Below are 18515 nucleotides of genomic sequence, written 5' to 3'. Positions count from 1 at the left end.
GAAACATGACTGAAGCTGTTGAAGTCTTACACATGGTCTTGTCCTGCTTGTGTTTCATTTTTATGCCTCCACACCAGCAAGAGAGACAGAGACAGAGACAGAGACAAAGACAGAGGCAGAGGCAGAGTCAGAGACACAGACATAGCCAGAATCACAATCAGAGACAGAGTCAGAGAAGGTGTCGGAGACACAGACAGAGTCAAAGTCAGAGACTGAGTCAGAGATAGAGACACAGACACAGTTGGAGTCAGAGACAGAGACAGAGAGAGAGTTAGAGAAGGAGACAGAGACAGAGACAAAGTCAGAGACACAGACACAGACACAGTTGGAGTCGGAGATGGAGACAGAGAGAGAGTTAGAGAAGGAGACAGAGACAGAGTCGGTGACAGAGACAGAGTCAGAGACAGACAGAGTTGGAGACGGAGTAGGAGACAGACAGAGTCAGAGACAGAATCAGAGACGGAATATGAGACAGAGACAGAGAAAGAGTGAGAGATAGAGACAGAGACAAAGACAGAGTCAGAGACAGAGTCAAAGTCAAAGTCAGAGACAAAGACAGAGTCAGAGACAGAGGCTTCATGTTTTCAGCTCAGCTGATTTGTTTGGACTCAAGGATGACCTGATTACATTTTGGTGGTCAAAGGTCAAAGGTCTAGGTCACTGTGACCTCACAAAAAAGAGTTTTTGTCCATAACTCAAGAATTCATTCCCTAATTATGACACAATTTAGCTCAAATGTCTGTAAGGATAAAATGAAGTGATGATATTTTATATCCAAAAAGGTCAACTTCATGATGATTTCATAATGTTGTGTAAAATTGCCTCTGGTCATTATTCAACACTGTAACCCAGGAAGCAGACTGTGTTTCCTGAAACCTGGTTGGCTCGTGGAGAAAACAACAGGAGGGGGTGACTCAGTTTGCTAAAATGTCCAATAACTCACAACCAGGAAGTGATGTGTCAACACGTGTTACTGACCACTGACCCACTAATATTTCAGAAACAAGAGAACGCTGGAGAACCCAACAAAGTACAACCACAGGATGAACATCTGGAACATCTGGGTCAGTTTTATTTTCAGGCTGAAGGAGGTGACACAGCTGAACTGATGTGGGCCCCCAGTGACATTATTGTGGTATTCTTCAGTGTGACAGCAACCTGTGATTTCAAACCCTGACTTTCTTTGAAACCTCTTGGTCCCAGTCAGTGTCGAGAACGTCGTTACCTAAGTCTACAGAGCCAAAAAGGGACAGTCCTGAGAACGGACCCTTCGACCCACTGACAGTTGGTGGGGGGCCAAGCTCAAAACACTTCCTCTTCTTCAGATAGACAGAGCTGTGACAGTCAGCAGGACCATCATCCATCAGACTGTGAGCAGCATGAACAGGCGCCGTCTTTGTTTTAGTCTGTAAGTCCAGTCCTCGGTCAGGTTCCTGTTCCGGCGGAAGTCCGGTGACTGGGGAGGGTGACACATCCTTAACTCTGACCATGGTGACAAAAGGCTTCATGTCTCCTCCTAAGGGACTGTGTTCGGGGGAATGTGGAGTTTTTCTAACATCAGCAGCGTTTCCTTTAGATGAACCAGGTTCTGCTCCAGGATCAGGATTTGTGGTCTTGAAGGAGAATCGTGAGAGTTTAGCCAGCGTCGAGGAGGCCACAGAGGACTTTGTGGGGACTGACTGGAGAGGTGCTGGCTCACTGATGTCACAGCTTGATTTTAAAGGTGGGGTCTTATCAGCAGTGTTGAGTCTGGGTCTTTGTTGGTGACCCAGGTCCTGTGCATCATCAGTCCTCTTTATCCTACCTCTTCCTCGAGCCACTTTGTCCTTACCAAAGGAAAACCCATCTTCATCCAGTTCTACTGATGTGAAACAGGGACCGCCTTCACCCCCACTCTCCCCCGCTTCACCCACATAGTTCACATGTTTTCTCCTGCTTGCACCTTGCAGAAGATTCTGGTTCCGTTTTTTCTCTGTGTCTGCACTGGCCGACTCCTCAGGACTACGTTCAGTCTGTAGCTCAGAGCTGAGTGAAGGTCTCATCTTCCTCGGTTTGAATATAAAGTCTGATAACTTTGCGTGCAGGTCTTTAGCGGTTGGAGCCTCAGCTGCCATCCTCTCCCTCAGCACAGAGCAAGTGGTCTTAGTCCCAGTCTGGTCACTCACGTCTCTGCCTGATGCCTGATTGTCCTGGATCAGGCTGTTGTTACCTGATGACAGTCTGCTGCCACTGTGGGAATCAGTCACATTTTTACCTGCAATGTTTGCAGACTCCACCCTCTCTCCAGGTCCCCCTCCTCCCCCTGTGTGACACTGCTGATGATTCAGCTCCAGGTCCCTGAGTCTCCTGTCCCTCAGACTCTTGGAGACTTTCTGAAGCACATGTTGTTGCTCTGTGCGTCTGTCAGACTGTGTTAGCCCCTCTGCAGCAATGCCAACTGTTCTGCCCTGGTCTGATGTGGACTCTGTGTTCCTCTGAATGTCTGTTTGACCGTTTGGAGGTTTGATTGCTTTTCTACTTTGGTTTTCTTGGGTTGATGTAATTAATGGTGAGGCCATGTGATCTGGTGACACTGAGGGAGTGATGGAGTGGAACCAATCTAGGCCACTCTCCACCGTGACATCACCCTTGCAGTCGCTGCTGATGTCATGTCGGTGTGTTTTGTTGATGGTGTGTGCGTCTCTGAGTTGATGCCAGTGGTTCTCAGCTGGTGGATCAAACTGGGAGGCGTCTGACGTGCTGCTCTTCAGCCTGGTGAACACACAACATGTTTACAGGTAAAGGAAGCAGAGCGGTCAAGTGGTTACCGAGCAACACATCAACACCTCAACCATGACAATGTCCCTGAGCACAGACAAAGACAGAGGTTTCCATTTTACTGAGGAAAATACAACCACAGGATGAGACACTATGACTGTACTGTTCACCACAGTAACAGTGCAACAGTACGAACACGTTTTTTTTTTTTTTAAAGATATTTTTTGGGCATTTTGCCTTTATTGGACAGGACAGTAGAGAGGACAGAGAGAGACATGCAGGAAAGAGTCGGGCCAGTCAGGAGTATAACCGGCGAATCGCCTGCTAACAGCATCTGTGCCCTAACCACTCAGCTATCGGGTCGCCCCAACTTGTTTTCAATATTGTTGTAGAAGAGTAGAGTTTGATGGCCTGGATCAGGTTGTGTAGATGATACCAATGGGTTTCATCTCATCTTGGATTTTAATACAAAGATAACATAAGACAGAACCTTAATCCACCATTAACACAATAACTGAGACCAGTGTGTGAAACAAGAGTGTTAATCAGGAGGTGCTTTAAAAACACACAAAAAGATAACAAATAAGACATGTAATTAAAATGTTTTAACAAATTTGCAAATATTTTTAGCATTTTTCATCTTCTGTCCAGACTCCTGCATGTTTCCAGTTTTGCGGAAAACGAAAACTGCAGTGACGTGCGAGGAGCTAAATACATGTTGAATAACTTACTAGAGACAGTGACAAATCTGCACAGTCTGCACAGGCAGAATCACTCTACACATTTTCACTAAATTAAAACACTCACATCTCCAAAACCCTGTGTAACATTACACACAGCTGCCACAGTGTGGACACAGCACTAGGACTGAACTGTTGACTGACAGATTCAGTTTACACAATGAGATCATTAGCTGAGCAGCAGCAGACCAACAAATCTCCAAACATATTTTCAGGACAGTTCAGAGTCTTTTTCTGTTGGAGAAAAAAGACATGAGACATAAAGGGTCTTGTGTCTGATAGAGGGTGAGCACAATGCTCTGTGTTAACAGAATGACCATGCTGTAGCTGATAGAGACTACACCAGCTGCCTGTTCCCTGCCAGTCATATTTTTAATTTGGAGAACCCACAAAATTTGATTTTTACATCTGGGGGGGGGGGGGGGGGGCATGGTGTTTATTAGGGGGTGTGAGACCACCTGCATTTCACACACTGACATTGAACAAATGGAAAAAGCAGTGTGTCACTCACCTGGCCAGTCTGTCCATCTCCCTCTGCAGGAGCAGAGGCAGGTTCAGTCCCTCCAGCAGCACCTGACACTGGGTCTGATACTGCTGACCGGGCTCAGCAGGGAATGAGGTGAGTAAAGCATTCACACCCCCCAGCAGAGCTCCGCCCTAGAGGAGGAGAGCAGTTAGTGACTGCTGGACTACTGGACCACAGGCTGCAGTGATAATGTAAAGGTCTCTGGACCCTCTGACCACAGGTATGATCTGTATTAGTCGTCATCTGTCGAGGTGTTGTCGAGGTGTTATCGTGGTGTTATCGTGGTGTTATCGTGGTGTTATTGTGGTGTTACCGTGGTGTTACCGTGGTGTTACCATGGTGTTACCATGGTGTTACCATGGTGTTACCATGGTGTTATGGTTGTGTTATCGTGGTGTTACCATGGTGTTATCATGGTGTTACAGTTGTGTCATCTTAATGTTACCATGGCGTTATGGTGGTCTTACTGTGGGTTAAAGTGCCATGCTACATAACAGAGGAAACATGTCATCAGTAGATGGCAGGTTAAGTTATTAGCCTTATTGAAGTTTCTCACTTTCAGTGGTAACACTTAAAACTGCAGCTCCTCTGTGGGGTTCCCACAGCCAGCACCATGTCCTCCACCCTCATATGGTCAAACATGCTATTGTCTTCCCTGCAACCAGAGTGTCAAAGCTCCTCCCCCATCACTACTACAGTACTATGCTTATGAGATGTCTTAGTGTATTTCATATGCTCTGGATAAATAATCAAAATCTTTAAAACACAGGGTTATATATAGATTCACTTATACTGTCATTTCACTGGTTGCACAGTCAGATTTTCTGGTAACAGAAAAATCAATTTAAACTAAATTAAAAATGATAACATGTCCTCCAGGTTGAATTGTTGACAGTAAGTGGCTGATTTCCACCCTGTCCCAGTTAAAAATAACAAAATGCAACAGGACATGAAGTCTCACGGTCCATTTGTTTTCATTGTTGTTGCTGGTGGTGCAACACTGACTGAAGACTGGAAGATTACAACATTACCCCAGGTTAAACTGTTACTATATAGCACCACTGAGGCTTTATTCTCTGTTCTGTGTGGTGACACCCCAGGTGATTAAAATCTGCTGTAGTGTTTATGTTCTGTGTGTGCACAGATTTTCAGCTTAACAATACACAGAACTGTGGAAACGTTTTAGGCCCTTTGGATGTTTAGATTTAGAATTATCTTCAGGGACCAGAACAAGGAGTCCTGCAAAAGCTGGTTTGGACCACACAGAGCCCTGATATGGGAGGCACTGAGGAAGGTTCTCCAAGATGCTAGAACTTCCTGAAGAAATGTGAGCCGGAGTACTGAGGAGAACCAGTGCTGGTTCAAAGGCAAAGGGGGCCACAGCAAATCCTGATGTAATTCAGGTTTTTACTCTTTACTGCACTTTGGAGGAAGTTAACTGATAAATAATAATTATCCATGGACTCACTCTGACGGAGTCCTGATCTGCTGTGCCCTGACACCCTAACAACAACACGTGGTGCGTCTTTTCAGACACCGTGCATATTCTACAGTATATAATGTGTCTATTGTCCAGCTTTTTGTCATCATGGATAAAATACATCACTGGTACAGGTGTAACAATAACAGTCCAGATGTTTAAAATGAACAAAAAGACAAAGGCAAAATGATGTCAATGATCATCACTAACTCATCTTACCTGCATGGAGCACTCCATGACAGAGACGGCCATGACGGCATCCTCTACAGTCACTGTCTCTCTGTACATGAGCCTGGCATGAGCTGCAGGTTAAAACACAGTGTGAGTGATGCTGCTTTCAGCTGCTTTTGTACACTTCTATTCACCCACTTCAGTACAGCTCCCAAACTTTCACATGTGACACCATAAGTGTTTTTTTTTCATATTTTATAAGTTGATGAAATAAAGATTGCAATAATATTTCTTATGCGTGTTTGCTGCAGCAGTTGGAGCTACTTTCACTTCAATAATGAATGCAGTGAAATTTACCCAGACGTCTTCAAAAATCTGTAACTCAGATTTTCCTGTATCACGAAGTTGGAGCAGATCGCCATGGTAACCCATGCTGCCTGGTTAACCTGCCTGATTATCTTCAGATGAAAGCCTGTCAGCAGTCTGATGACCGACCACCACATGGTTGGTTTACAATTAAGTGACCAGTCATAACCAGCAGCAGATGGTTTTACAGATCAGCAGACCACTGCCTTCACTTAAAGTTACCATGTGCAACTTTTCCTCATTAAATGTCTAAAAACAACCAGACCTTGAGTTGTGTTCTTACATCATCACAAATGTTCCCAGAGAAATCTGTGATTTTAATCATGGTAAGTGGAGAGTGACAGGAAATGGGACAGCGAGTAGGGGAATGACATGCAGGGAAGTGTCTCCCTGGCCAGGAGTCAAATCAGGGACCGCCAGCTCAGCACTAGTGCCCATATGGTATGCACCCTAACCACTCGGTCATTGAGTTGCCCCAGCCCCTCAGAGACGTCCTGTGACACTGAGGAGTATTGGTTCATCACTGAAACTATTTTATTCAGTGTTTCTACAGGTTCTAATCTGCGGGTCTGTGTCTCCCCTGACATTTGGACTGGACTGTATCCAGTTATTAAATTGTGGATGTTGCCGATCTGATACTAAAACAGAAGTCAAACTCCACCCTCACCTTCAGCCAGCCTGCTCAGACTCTCCAGCATGCGGATGGTGGTGCGGGCAGCGCTGCGGCCGTCACTCTGTCTCTGCAGCTGGTAGTAACGAGTCAGGATGCTGTTGGCGTCCTGGGACACCTGTGGCTGCAGGCGTTTGATCACAGTGAAGTAAGCCTTCATCTTCTCCATGGACCACAGGCTGGAGGAGTCAGCAGGTAGTTCTGAGGACAGAACCAGACCACTGACATCTCAGGGAGGGGGTATGATGGGAAAATTAATACTGTGATAATCATCACAGACTGACATCATTATTGATGTAAAGATATTAAAATTACAGTAGAAGTTTTTAAATTATACCCAAAAAAACAATCATGAATCATTATTCGATTCAGTCTATTTCATCAGTGTGTTCCTGTGACAACAGTCTGCAACTTCCAACCAATGTCAATAATTAATGTTCATAGATCAGTTTTCAGTGCATATTTTTTCAATATTATTACCCGTCTCAGGTAGGTCAGGACCACTACTTCATTTCAAGAATGTTAAACGTTAGAATACAAGTAAAGAGAATAATTTATTTCAGCTTTTATTTCTTTCATCACATTTCCAGAAAGGTGTGTCAGACATTTGTTAGTATTTGGTAGCTCAGACTTTAAATTGTTAAACTTGTCAAGCTGCTCACAGTCTCTGCAGATACAGAAAGTTTTGCACCCGATTCTTGCAGCATCTTCACAATCGTCTCTGCTGTTGTTCTGGGATGGATTTGCACTTTTCCCACCAAAGTAAGTTCATCTCTAGGAGAAAGAACATGTCTCCTGCCTGAGTGGTATGAGACCATCATGGTGCGATGGTGTTTATACTTCTGTACTGTTGTTTGTACAAATGAACGTGGAACAGGAAATTATTCCTTAAGATACTTTCACAGGTAAACCTCCACTGAAATCAGATTAGGTCAATTAGCCTATCAGAAGCTTTTAAAGCCATGACATCATTCGCTGGAATGCTGGAATGGAGCAGTTCCAAGGCTCAGTCAACTTAATGTAAACATGTGAACCACTGAAATCGTGATATAATAAATTAAAAGTGAAAGAATGTTTGGAAACAGTTGTTGGAAAAATGACTTGTGTCATGTACAAAATAGAGATGACCTTACTGACTTACCAAAACTATAATTAGATAACATGTAATCTGTGGGGTGGTTAAAAAATTTGTTTTAATAACTTCAGCCTAAATGTATGTACACTGACTTCAACTGTATTATAATAAATCACAATAACCTTCATTAGGTTTTTAATGTCACTCAGAATTCATTGTTGAACCCGTGTTTTTTTGCTGTTAGCTTTCCAAACTCAACACACTGTACCTCTGTCCTCCAGAATAAAGAAGGAGATGACGCGGTCCCACTCTGCATTCCTGGTGTCCAGCAGAACCAAGACCAGGTCGAAGCGGCTCAGCAGGGGGCTGGCCAGAGCTACGTTCACAGACAGTGGCTCGTTGGGGTTGTACTGGCCTTTAGGGTTGGTGGCTGCCAGGATGGTGGTACGAGTGTTCAGCTTACACACCATGCTTTTATAGAGACGAGAGAACAGAGGAGGGTACAGAGTAAGGAGTGAATGTTGTAACCAGTTTTTCAGTGCCAGCAGCCTATTTCTACAATAATGTTTTAGAAGATGTGGGACACACTTGGGGCGGCCAACACAACACTGTCATTCAAACAACAAAGATGTGTGTTGACTGTGATTCCAAATCAAAACTTGTCATTTTCAGTGTGGAGGCTGCAGCTGTAGGATGTCATTGTTTCCTGTGGTGAAGAGGATGTTGAAACAGGCAGAGGAAGCAGAGAGGGAGGATCCAGGGTCATACCCACAGCTGACATCCAGTGAGTCAGGCTAAAGCTGAGGCCACTAATATTTTTTTTACACTAACATTACTTGTGTGAAACTGCTTCGGTGCTGCTGGTTGATGTTTTGGGACATTCATTGTTTGTTTCTCTCTCTAATGTCTCTCTCGAATGTAATCTGCATCATGTTAGCCAGCCCGAGCTAACAGATCTGTGGTAAAAAGTAGAAAGTTTTGGAAATGTCAGGGTGAGTGTAACATATTAACCTCTAAACAGTCATTTTTCCAAATACAGGGAAAAGACCTGTCGTGATGTTGTTTGCATGTTTTACAGGAGACTAGCCCTGTCTCTCAACTCTTTAGAAATATTTCCATCACCAGTGGGAAGACTTTTTGTCTGACTTCTGGTCCTTTGCCCACAAGGTCTGTGCAGCAAATATATCAGATGCTTATAAATGAGGGCTGAACGAAATGAAAAAAAAAAAAAAAAAAATCATACTGTTATTATCGTGGCAGATATTGTGATACAAGTCAGATTTCAGTTGCACTGCTCATTTTTTCATTTCAATTTCACTGAAACTAGACTCAACTCCTCATGGTTGTCTGCCTCTGTGACTCAGACTAGTTTATCCAGAGTCAGATCAAATATTAACCATCTCATTACTGTGTGAAGTCTTGGTGGCTAAAAACTGTTTCGTGAGGTCACACTGACATTGACCTTTGACCTGTTACCTCCAAAATCTAATCAGTTCATCCTTTAGTCCAAATGAACATTTGTGCAAAATTTGAAGAAATTCTATCCAGGCCCTGTCGCCGGCGCAGAGGCATAAAAAAATATAAAAATGATGATGTGATTTTGTTGGGTCTCACATCATCATCTGACCCTTTACAGGAGAATATGATCTGTAGACCGGGGTGTCTCTGTGGCACCACAATATGGAATCATAATATATTGTGATTCTGATCAAATTTGGATTAATAGTTCAGCTCTAATATGAATGATGATACACTGCTATTCAGTGATCACAAAGACTGCTGATTTGTACTCAATGAATCTATTGCTCACTCCTCCTCCTCAGGTGAGTGACTGAGGCAGGCCAGACTAGAATCCTCTGAGTGAGGGAAGATGAAGGACTGTCCTACCCAGCTTTGGCCACACTGATAGACTGCTGTTCCATAGCTTCATGGATGCTGATGCGGTCATGTTCCTTGATGCTGTTGAACTCATCAATGCAGCACAAACCACCATCTGACAGGACCAGGGCTCCCGCCTCCAGATGCCAGTCACCTCCATCTTTCACCGCTGCTACTGTCAATCCTGCAGCAAATTCAGTGAATCCAGTGACAAATGAAGTGGTTAGTTAAGTTTAGATGTATGTGTGTATAATTCTTTATCTGATAAAATCAAGACTGTGATGAAAAATTCCTGATAGATGTCTAAACTGAGTCACTGAAACAGACTGAACGCTGACAGTGAGCAAGACCACCTGCACTTGTTGATCCGATTCCAGCTGTGAGCACAGAGCGAGGCATGATCTTAGCTGCATACTTCAGGAACTGAGACTTCCCTGTGCCAGGGTCACCAACCAGCAACATATGACACTCACCTACAGAAGACAGAAACACACAAACCAACAGCAGCACATACAACATGTTACACTTTCTATATTTTGGTCTGAGGGTGTCATTTGCCTTTTTTAATTGCTTGACAGTCTGAAGAGGGTGGATGACTGAAATCAGCTGACACTAGACTGAAACCAGCCAACATTAGACTGAAACCAGCTGAAACTAGGCTGAAAAAAGACTGAAACCAGCTGACATTACACTGAAAACAGCTGACACTAGGCTGAAATTAGACTGACACCAGCTGACACTACGCTGAAACTAGACTGAAACCAGCTGACACTAGACTGAAACTAGACTGACACTAGACTGAAACCGGCTGACACTAGGCTGAAACTAGACTGAAACCAGCTGACACTAGGCTGAAACTAGACTGAAACCAGCTGACACTAGACTGAAACTAGGCTGAAACTAGACTGAAACCAGCTGACACTAGGCTGAAACTAGACTGAAACCAGCTGACACAAGACTGAAAACAGCCGATACTAGACTGCAACCAGCTGAAACTAGACTCAAACCAGCTTACATTAGACTGAAACAGCTGTCATTACACTGCAAACAGCTGACACTAGACTGAAACCAGCTGACGCTACAATGAAACCAGCTGATACTAGACTGAAACCAGCTGATACTCGACTGAAACCAGCTGAAACAGACTGCAATGAGAATGAAACTAGCTGATACTAGAATAAAACCCTGCTGTTGAGGAAATGAAAGCATTTGTGATGGTTTCTGCGTCTCTTAAGTTCAAACATGAATGGATTTTGAAAACCTTCCTTAAATGATAGAGGCAGGATCCTACCATTTCTGACGTTAGTCTAAAAATGAGGGTAGGAAACGGACTTAAACTTAATTTTAAACACATAAGAAGACAAGAGAGTTACCCCTGATCTTGGACCCAGAAGAATCTATCCTCTGCACCCCACCTGCCAACACCATGGCCACTGCCAGTTTAATCACATACATGCCAAACACCTGTGGACACAGGCTCAACAAGATCTGGTTCCTCCCTGCAGAGAGGCGAGAGAGTAACATTAAAAAATTAATTAATTAAATAAAAGAGGAAAAAAAATAAGATTTTTTTAATGTTATGAGGCAAACTGGTACAAACCAGCAATGGGATCATGCTTGTAGCTTTCCCAGAAGTCTTCAAATTCCTGCTGAACGTCCTTCATGAGAAAAGCAGCACTAGCCTGCTGGTTGTTTACTTCTATGTTGTTAGCTTTGAGGACCAGCTCCACATCACAGCGAGCGCCATCATAGAAGGGTTTCCAGCGCTGGCACATCACCCCGTAGACAGTCACATCATCTCCTGGGAGCATCCAACACAATTCAGAGTTACTGAGAGCTACAGCTGGAGCATGGTACTTAACACTGCCAACATCAGCTGGAAATCAACACTGTGGTTTCTCACTCTGGTTCACTTGAACCTGATGATGCTACAGTGCTTTGTCTCACAGCTTGTGTTGTACCAGGAAAGTGGAAACAATCAGTCAAATGCGATTCACAGCAACAGTGTATTCAGCCGCATCACAGGCTGTCAATGTAATGACATAGCCTCATGGCAGCCTAATAACATAACTAGCCTTCTGCTAGTTACAGTTCTCACCAGATTTACAACTGTCAACCAGGTCATCCTCCAGGACCACCACCATGGAACGAGGAATACTGCCCACCGACAGCCTCTGCACCTGAGGTGAGGGGGCAGTGATATACTGACCAATAGTATTATCCATATTTAACACACAATAATAACAATACTCTCAGAGAGATCAGTTTGTTCAGTAGTTGAAGAAATAGGGATGAAATGCATAGTTGCCCCACCTGCTCTTGTATCTTGATCTCCTGATAGTCCCTGCAGGCAGCGGGCTCAGACCCTCCAGACAGACAGCTGAATTTGTAGGAGGTACAGCCATCAGGATTGGGGCAGGCCACAGGTGGGACAAAGGTGTAGAACTGGTCAAAGTCAGCCTGCATCGTGAAAACATGACGACACTTTGCGCACATGTAATCACGCTCGTACTCCAGAACCTACAAGGAATGGAGAAGGCACTGACTCTGATACAAGTGGACACAAAGACATGAAGACAACACTCGCATGTGACCACATGTCTGAAAAACGAGGTTTAAGATGAGAGAAGGTACAAGAACATAAGGTGAAACGGTTACAGAATTGTTTACAAAGTATAGGAAGATCCAATAGCACCAATAACAGAAGGCGCAGTGGCCACATTGAAAAACAGGACCTCATCTATATAATCTTATCTGTTATGGATTATGGTGATGTCATTTATATGCACTCTCCTGCTTCTACTCTTAGACCTCTGGATGCAGCTCATCATTCCACCCTTTGATTCATACCTGAGATAGTTTCAGGACTCATCAGCATGACGATGACTGCTTTCTTTCTATCTAGAAAACACTTAATGATGAACTGGCTGGGTACCTGCTCAACTTCACACTGCACCAGGTCTCAAGCTCTTGAGAATCGACTTGTTAGCGCAGAGATTGAGATATTGGCTTTAAAGTTTTACACTTCACACAAGTGGAATAACATGCAAAAACCTTACAATCAGATGAGTTAATTCCTTTTAATCTTTTAAATCTCTGTTTACTGACTCATGGCAGTGTCAGTGTGTGTGCTTCATCTGAGTCATAACCTTTATATGCATATGTTGCTTTTATTGACATATGTCTTACATGTTTTGTTGCATTAATATATGGTCACTGTTTTATACTTTACACTGTTTATTGCTTATCTGGACAGAACGGTTTTTACGTTTGTGCATTATTATTTCTCATATTATATACTGTGTTCCAGGGCATCCTTAAAAAAAAGAGCTTGCTCTCAATGGCCTTTCCCTGTGTAAATACAGTAAATGTGAGAACAAGAAAATACTGACTAAAATATGTGGTCAGGTATCTGCAAGTATGCAAGTCCATGCACTGATCTGATACCATAGAATTTGTAACTGCTAACATTTTGCTAACAGCTAATGATCATGTTAACATCACACTATTTACCAGAAATCAATTTGTCCTTGACACAGTAAAACTGTAACCTGCACAGGAAGTTGCGCTGTGTAGCTACTGTTTTAGAGCAGCAAAGAAGAATTGATTTTTGGTAAACCGTGTAACTTTAGCACGAATGTTAGATGTCAGCAAAATGTCTGCAAAAAGTCAAGGTGTACAGTATGCATGGCTGCAGCATGGTCAGTTTCAACACCAGCTTCTTCTGAAGTTTCTGACGACACGTCACAGAAGAGACGGATGAGAGGAAACAGGACGAACTGCAGCAGCAAACACTGGAACCGACTCTAACATTAAGTTCTTTACTGGAGTTATTATTCCTGGATTTATTTAGTGTTTAAGTTGCTGCTGCTTCACTGTTTTATCCTGTTATTGTACTATTGTTACTATTTAAATATATAAATGTCTTATTTTACTAAATCATGGCTGCAGATTAAGTTTTTTTTTTTTTTAAGGTAAATTTTTAAGCGTAATTTATTCCTAGATTTATTTTTTTTTATGACTGACAATCAAATTAGACAATAAATGAGATTCTATGGCCTCATGTTTCTGTTCATGTTTTACAAAGGTTTAACCTGAGCCACACAACAACAGCACTCACATCACATCCACACAGGGTCAGTAGTATACAGTTGCTATTTAATGCATCAGTATCAGATTAGTACTCAGTATCAGCTGATACATAAATTCATGTATCAGGAAGGAACAAATAGTATCAGACTGTTTTCTTTAGTCTTGAGTGACAAAGAATACACGAGCTCTCTGTTATTGTAATTGGCAGATTTAAATAAAGCATTAAAAAAAATAATAATTCCATTCCCTCCCCATGTTTTGCGTCAAAACGAACAGCTGCTGTTAAAGCATCAGCAGTGGAGGAGAAAGCAGCATTCAATTCAGTACAGTTACTTGCTGGAAAGTGTACTTTGCTGTTACCTTGGCAACACTGGTGCGTATGACAGTACCAGTGACAGACAAGAAGTGCCCCGCGTCTCTGGACCGGGGAACGGTGTCTCTGGTCAGTTCTGGACACACTGGCAGACCTGGACACATAGAGAGTCAGTTAACCACAGAAAAATACAACAAATTAATTTAACAGGCAAATTATCAGCAAACTAAACTATACAGTTACTCTATACTCCTTCCACAGTTAGTATAAGGACCATTTCCTATAGTAGTCAACATAGTAAAGTGAAGATTATAATCCAAAAAACAAATAATATATATTCAAGGCAGAAAAGAGGAAAGAAATCTCATGTATGTGACAGTCTGAATACCATGAAGCATCACAATGCCTCTGAGCAACATCTGGTAACATCTGACATCACTTCCAGGTGGAGGGCTAACCTGTAATACGTGCATGAAGAGTGCATCTCATTCTCTGCTCTTTTGTTGTGTGTCCTCCAGGAGAAACAGCCTGTGATAACTCCATGGCTGTTCTGTATAACACTTTATCAAATATCAACAGGACATCATTGGGATAGGCATTGAAATAGTCCCCAACCTGTGGCCACACAAAATACAGATACCAGGTAATTAATGCAAACACAGTGTACTAAAACTATCAGACTCTCTAATGAAACACACACACACACACAAACAAACACACAAACACAAACTCTCAACCACCAACCGAAACTTGCAGCAACAAGGCACAATAAATGTGCTTTGAAGAAAACGATGAATGCAGGCCTCAGACCTAAGGGACCTAAGTGTACCTGAAACTTAGTGTATGACTTTAGATGGCCATCGTTCCAGATTGAAAGGCGAGATGTGTAAAGACATCAGCGTCTTTACATGGATGTCGATCTGGCTCTGTGACTACCTACACTGCTGCCAAGAGGTGGAACAACGATGCCCCTCCATGTCCATAGTGGTATGTAGAGATGTAGAGATGAAGCAGTATAAAAATTCATTATCACATTTATAGTGACCAAACTTATCATGGTTATTATCGTGGTGTTGTTAAATGTTCTGAAAATGTTCACATAGTAGCTAATAACATACAAACTGAAATACTTTCATTTTATAATGGAAAGCACAAGTAAATAATTACAAATAATTACACTGATTGAAAATAAATTGATAAATTAAATCAATAATATATCCAACACATTTGTGTTGAACAAGGGAATAGCAAATAATATATATTCTTTTTTTTTTTTTTTTCCAAGTTGTAACATCTTTCAGAGCACAGACACTATAAACACACCTGTCACCTGTCCAGCATGGTGTTGTTAAACCAGAAACACTGCGGATACACACTGACACTGACAGGAGCACCAACCTGCAGATCTATTTTATCCAGTTTGCACAGCAGCTAGCAGCTCTCTGTTTCCCTCCTCTGTGTGTGTGTGTGTGTGTGTGTGTGTGTGTTTGTTTAGGTAAGGTAAGATCAACTTGTCTGGCAATGTAAAAGGAGTCGATCGCCTTTTTAAGTGGGTTTACCCACGTTTAGAAAACCCACTGATACCTAGTAGTTGTAAGAGAGGAAAAATCTCCAGAGCAGCTCTGTCTCTGCCTTCAGTCATGTTTTCACTGACAAATCCAAATTGTCATGCATGTGTTTTGGAGACTGTTGCTGGTTGATGCTATAGAACCTAACTTGAGTCATATTAACCATAGTGATTATTAACGGTAAATCAAACGGTAATACCGACTGTGTCATCTCTAGTGGTATCCTAACATGATGTGATCAGGCTGTATATTTCATAATTCAGCTGTCCAAAGTAAAGAGTAAAGTGTAATCATAAAGTAACTTCATGAGTCATTGAAGGTTTTGTGTTTTACATTTGAAGAGTTCTGTCTCAAGTAAAGGAGGACGGTGCAACACAGTTCATTTAACATCAGATCCTTTTACATGTGATTACACATTGGTACAGGGAAAATATTCCTGTTAGTATCACAGTAGAATGTGTTTGAATTGTGTTGACATTACCTCCATATTGGCTTCAAACAGTGTCATTGCATTGACAACAACAGGTTGATGGGTCTCTTCATTAGTATCTTCAATAAGCTGGAGAATGTCACCATGGTGATGCTCCTTCAGATAGGCTTCAAACACTCGGCCAATCAGGGCCTCCTGTTCTAAGCTTATCAACATACTGAAGTCATGTGATCTGAACTCCTGGAAGAAGAAATGCAGAGGTCGGGTTGGACAAGTTATCATTTTGACATTTCATGATGGCCAAACCAAGTTCACAGCAGATTTTTTTTTGTTATAAAAATGTCGATGTGCATCCAGGAATGAGAAATCAAACACACCCTCTGGAATCATTATACAGGATGAGACTTTCCATAAGGTCCTTGTTGAAATGTGACAAAAGGCTGCAACTAACGATTATTTTCATCATCCATTAATCTTTTCATTATTTCCTCATTAATCACTCATTTTTCCATAAACTGTTGGAAAACAGTAAACATACCCATCATTTTCCTAGAGCCAACAGTAACATCTTCAATATTTTTTATTACCTGACATGTTTACGTGTTGTTGTGAATATTAATGAACCAGGCTACATCTGCTGAATACATACAGGGGAAACACTGTGTAACTATTAATAAACGAGGAACATGTAGTGCAAATAGAAATTACCTCATTTCAAGCTGAAGTAAATCATTGTGATTATAAATCATGATCAAACAACAGTGACATTTTTTCCCACATGTAGTTTTAGTTGGCACAAGTGTCTGCACACACCTCTGCAAAAGTACAACACACCTTTCATGTGTTGTTTTTCCTTTAGCTTTGATACTTACATCTGTGTCATATAGCCTGAAATATCCAACCTGTAACGCTCTTACAGCAGTCTTTGATGGCTGTCTCCGTCTCCAGTTTGACAGAGGTGCAGCTGACACAGATCACACCGCGCCAGACATTTCATTAACTATGTCAATCATCACAAATTGACGGCTCTAATCTACCCTCAGTGCCTTTTTACAAGCAGGACTGGTAAGATACACCCTTCAGTCCTTTATTATGACACAGCTGTTGACTGGGTTTTAATTTAAACACCAAACTCAGATATTCTGTTCTGTTGTCTGTGTGAATGTAAAAACAAGTTTTCAGTCTGGCTGCCGATGATTACGGTACGGAAGCCCGACGGCAACGTCCTCAGATAATCAACCTGATAATCATAATCATACTGACCTGTGCTATACGTCCCTGTAGCTGTTGTCTCGCTGCTCTCATCTATCTTCACACACCTGACGCTGTTGACAGGAAGTGAAGAGGTTAGCTTTCAGCGGGAGACAGCTAACTGTCTTCAGCCGCACACACTTGCGTCATGTAGCTGACGTTACCGGCAGCTCTGTCTTCAGACAGACAGCGGGTCACCGTTCACCGCTTCTGGTCTTCGATCTCCTTCTCCGGTGTAAACCATGGATGTACATCCATGGTGTAAGCAAGAGACTTGTGTTTCGCGGGCTTGACGTTGTGCGGGAAGGTCTTCTTCTCCCTTTAATGGCGGGTGGAAACCGACGTTGTTGTGCGTTACCGCCACCTGCTGTGACGGAGTGTGGCTTTTTCCGGCGTTTTGTAGAAGTCTGTAACCTTACCCCTAACCACCGAGTAGAGCGCAACAGGAAACTCCTTTGTTTTGTTTTTTTATTGAAAAATTAAACAAGTTACAAACATTCAGACAGATCAGTTCATCATAAATAGACAAATGGCAACAGAGAAAAAAAATGAATACAAATATAATTGTAGTGACAGACTTTTTCAGACAAACATTTCGGAGTATATATTAACTGCTAACGTGGGTTTCTTGTTAATTACAATTTTGAGAGACTCAAAGTGGCGATCAAGATCACTTAGAAACATCTTAAATGAAGGAAATGTCTTAAGAAGTTTTGCTTTATGAATATGAAATTTCTTAATAATATCAGCAGGTTGACACTAATGCATAGATTTTTATCTTTACATTCAAAATAGGTGAAAATATTTTTCTGTTCAGTGTTAATCACATGTGCTGTTTTACCTGATACATTCATTGTTCCAAATAATAGACTTATGTGGAGAAAAGTTATGTGAATAACACAGTTTCCATGCCATTAGAGCTTGTTGATAGAATTTGGATAGTTTTACTCGTAGCTTTGGAATTTTAGAATTACATTTGCTACTTTAGGGCCACAACATAACCTGAGAACAGGATGCAGGCCTCATCTGAACCTAAGTGCACCTGAAACTTAGTGTATGACTTTAGATGGCCATCGTTCCAGATTGAAAGGCGAGATGTGTAAAGGCATCAGCGTCTTTACATGAATGTCGATCTGGCTCTGTGACTACCTACACTGCTGCCAAGAGGTGGAACAACGATGCCCCTCCATGTCCATAG

The 18515-nt window shown here is 42.2% G+C and overlaps 1 protein-coding gene across 4 annotated transcripts; it reads right to left on the bottom strand.

Moving 5' to 3' along the window:
* Positions 1-1052: 1052 nt before the first annotated feature.
* Positions 1053-17641, bottom strand: mcm9 (minichromosome maintenance 9 homologous recombination repair factor). Of its 4 annotated transcripts, none has more exons than XM_071478359.1 (16): positions 17482-17641; positions 17330-17391; positions 16118-16306; positions 14527-14683; positions 14116-14222; positions 11977-12183; positions 11762-11843; positions 11264-11464; positions 11037-11162; positions 10017-10136; positions 9673-9847; positions 8054-8256; positions 6708-6911; positions 5723-5805; positions 4009-4154; positions 1053-2751 (listed from the first exon to the last, which is right to left on the bottom strand). In XM_071478359.1, the coding sequence occupies exons 2-16, from the start codon at positions 17369-17371 to the stop codon at positions 1167-1169; spliced, it is 3627 nt and encodes a 1208-aa protein (XP_071334460.1). In that variant the 5' UTR covers positions 17372-17391; positions 17482-17641; the 3' UTR covers positions 1053-1166. The 4 variants fall into 4 exon arrangements, with proteins under 4 accessions (XP_071334460.1, XP_071334461.1, XP_071334462.1 ...); XM_071478362.1 differs by lacking the exon at positions 1053-2751 and adding an exon at positions 2800-3731 and having other exon boundaries at positions 17482-17640; XM_071478360.1 differs by having other exon boundaries at positions 17330-17637.
* Between the last annotated feature and the right edge of the window lie 874 nt (positions 17642-18515).

This window comes from Trachinotus anak, unplaced genomic scaffold (genome assembly GCF_046630095.1).
Source record: "Trachinotus anak isolate AG129_WGS33_773 ecotype Australia unplaced genomic scaffold, CSIRO_AGI_Tana_v1 ptg000005l, whole genome shotgun sequence".
NCBI lineage: Eukaryota > Metazoa > Chordata > Actinopteri > Carangiformes > Carangidae > Trachinotus > Trachinotus anak.
This window is presented reverse-complemented; position numbering and strand designations above follow the sequence as displayed.

What these genes read in the sequence shown, in the direction of transcription:
- mcm9 (XM_071478359.1), bottom strand. Translation starts at nt 17,371, where the DNA reads ATGAGAGCAGCGAGACAACAGCTACAGGGACGTATAGCACAG. An exon ending in CAAGCATGATCCCATTGCTG is followed by an intron (nt 11,163 to 11,263) that starts GTTTGTACCAGT and finishes GCCTCTCTGCAG; the next exon opens with GGAGGAACCAGATCTTGTTG. An exon ending in AATCGGATCAACAAGTGCAG is followed by an intron (nt 9,848 to 10,016) that starts GTGGTCTTGCTC and finishes AATTTGCTGCAG; the next exon opens with GATTGACAGTAGCAGCGGTG.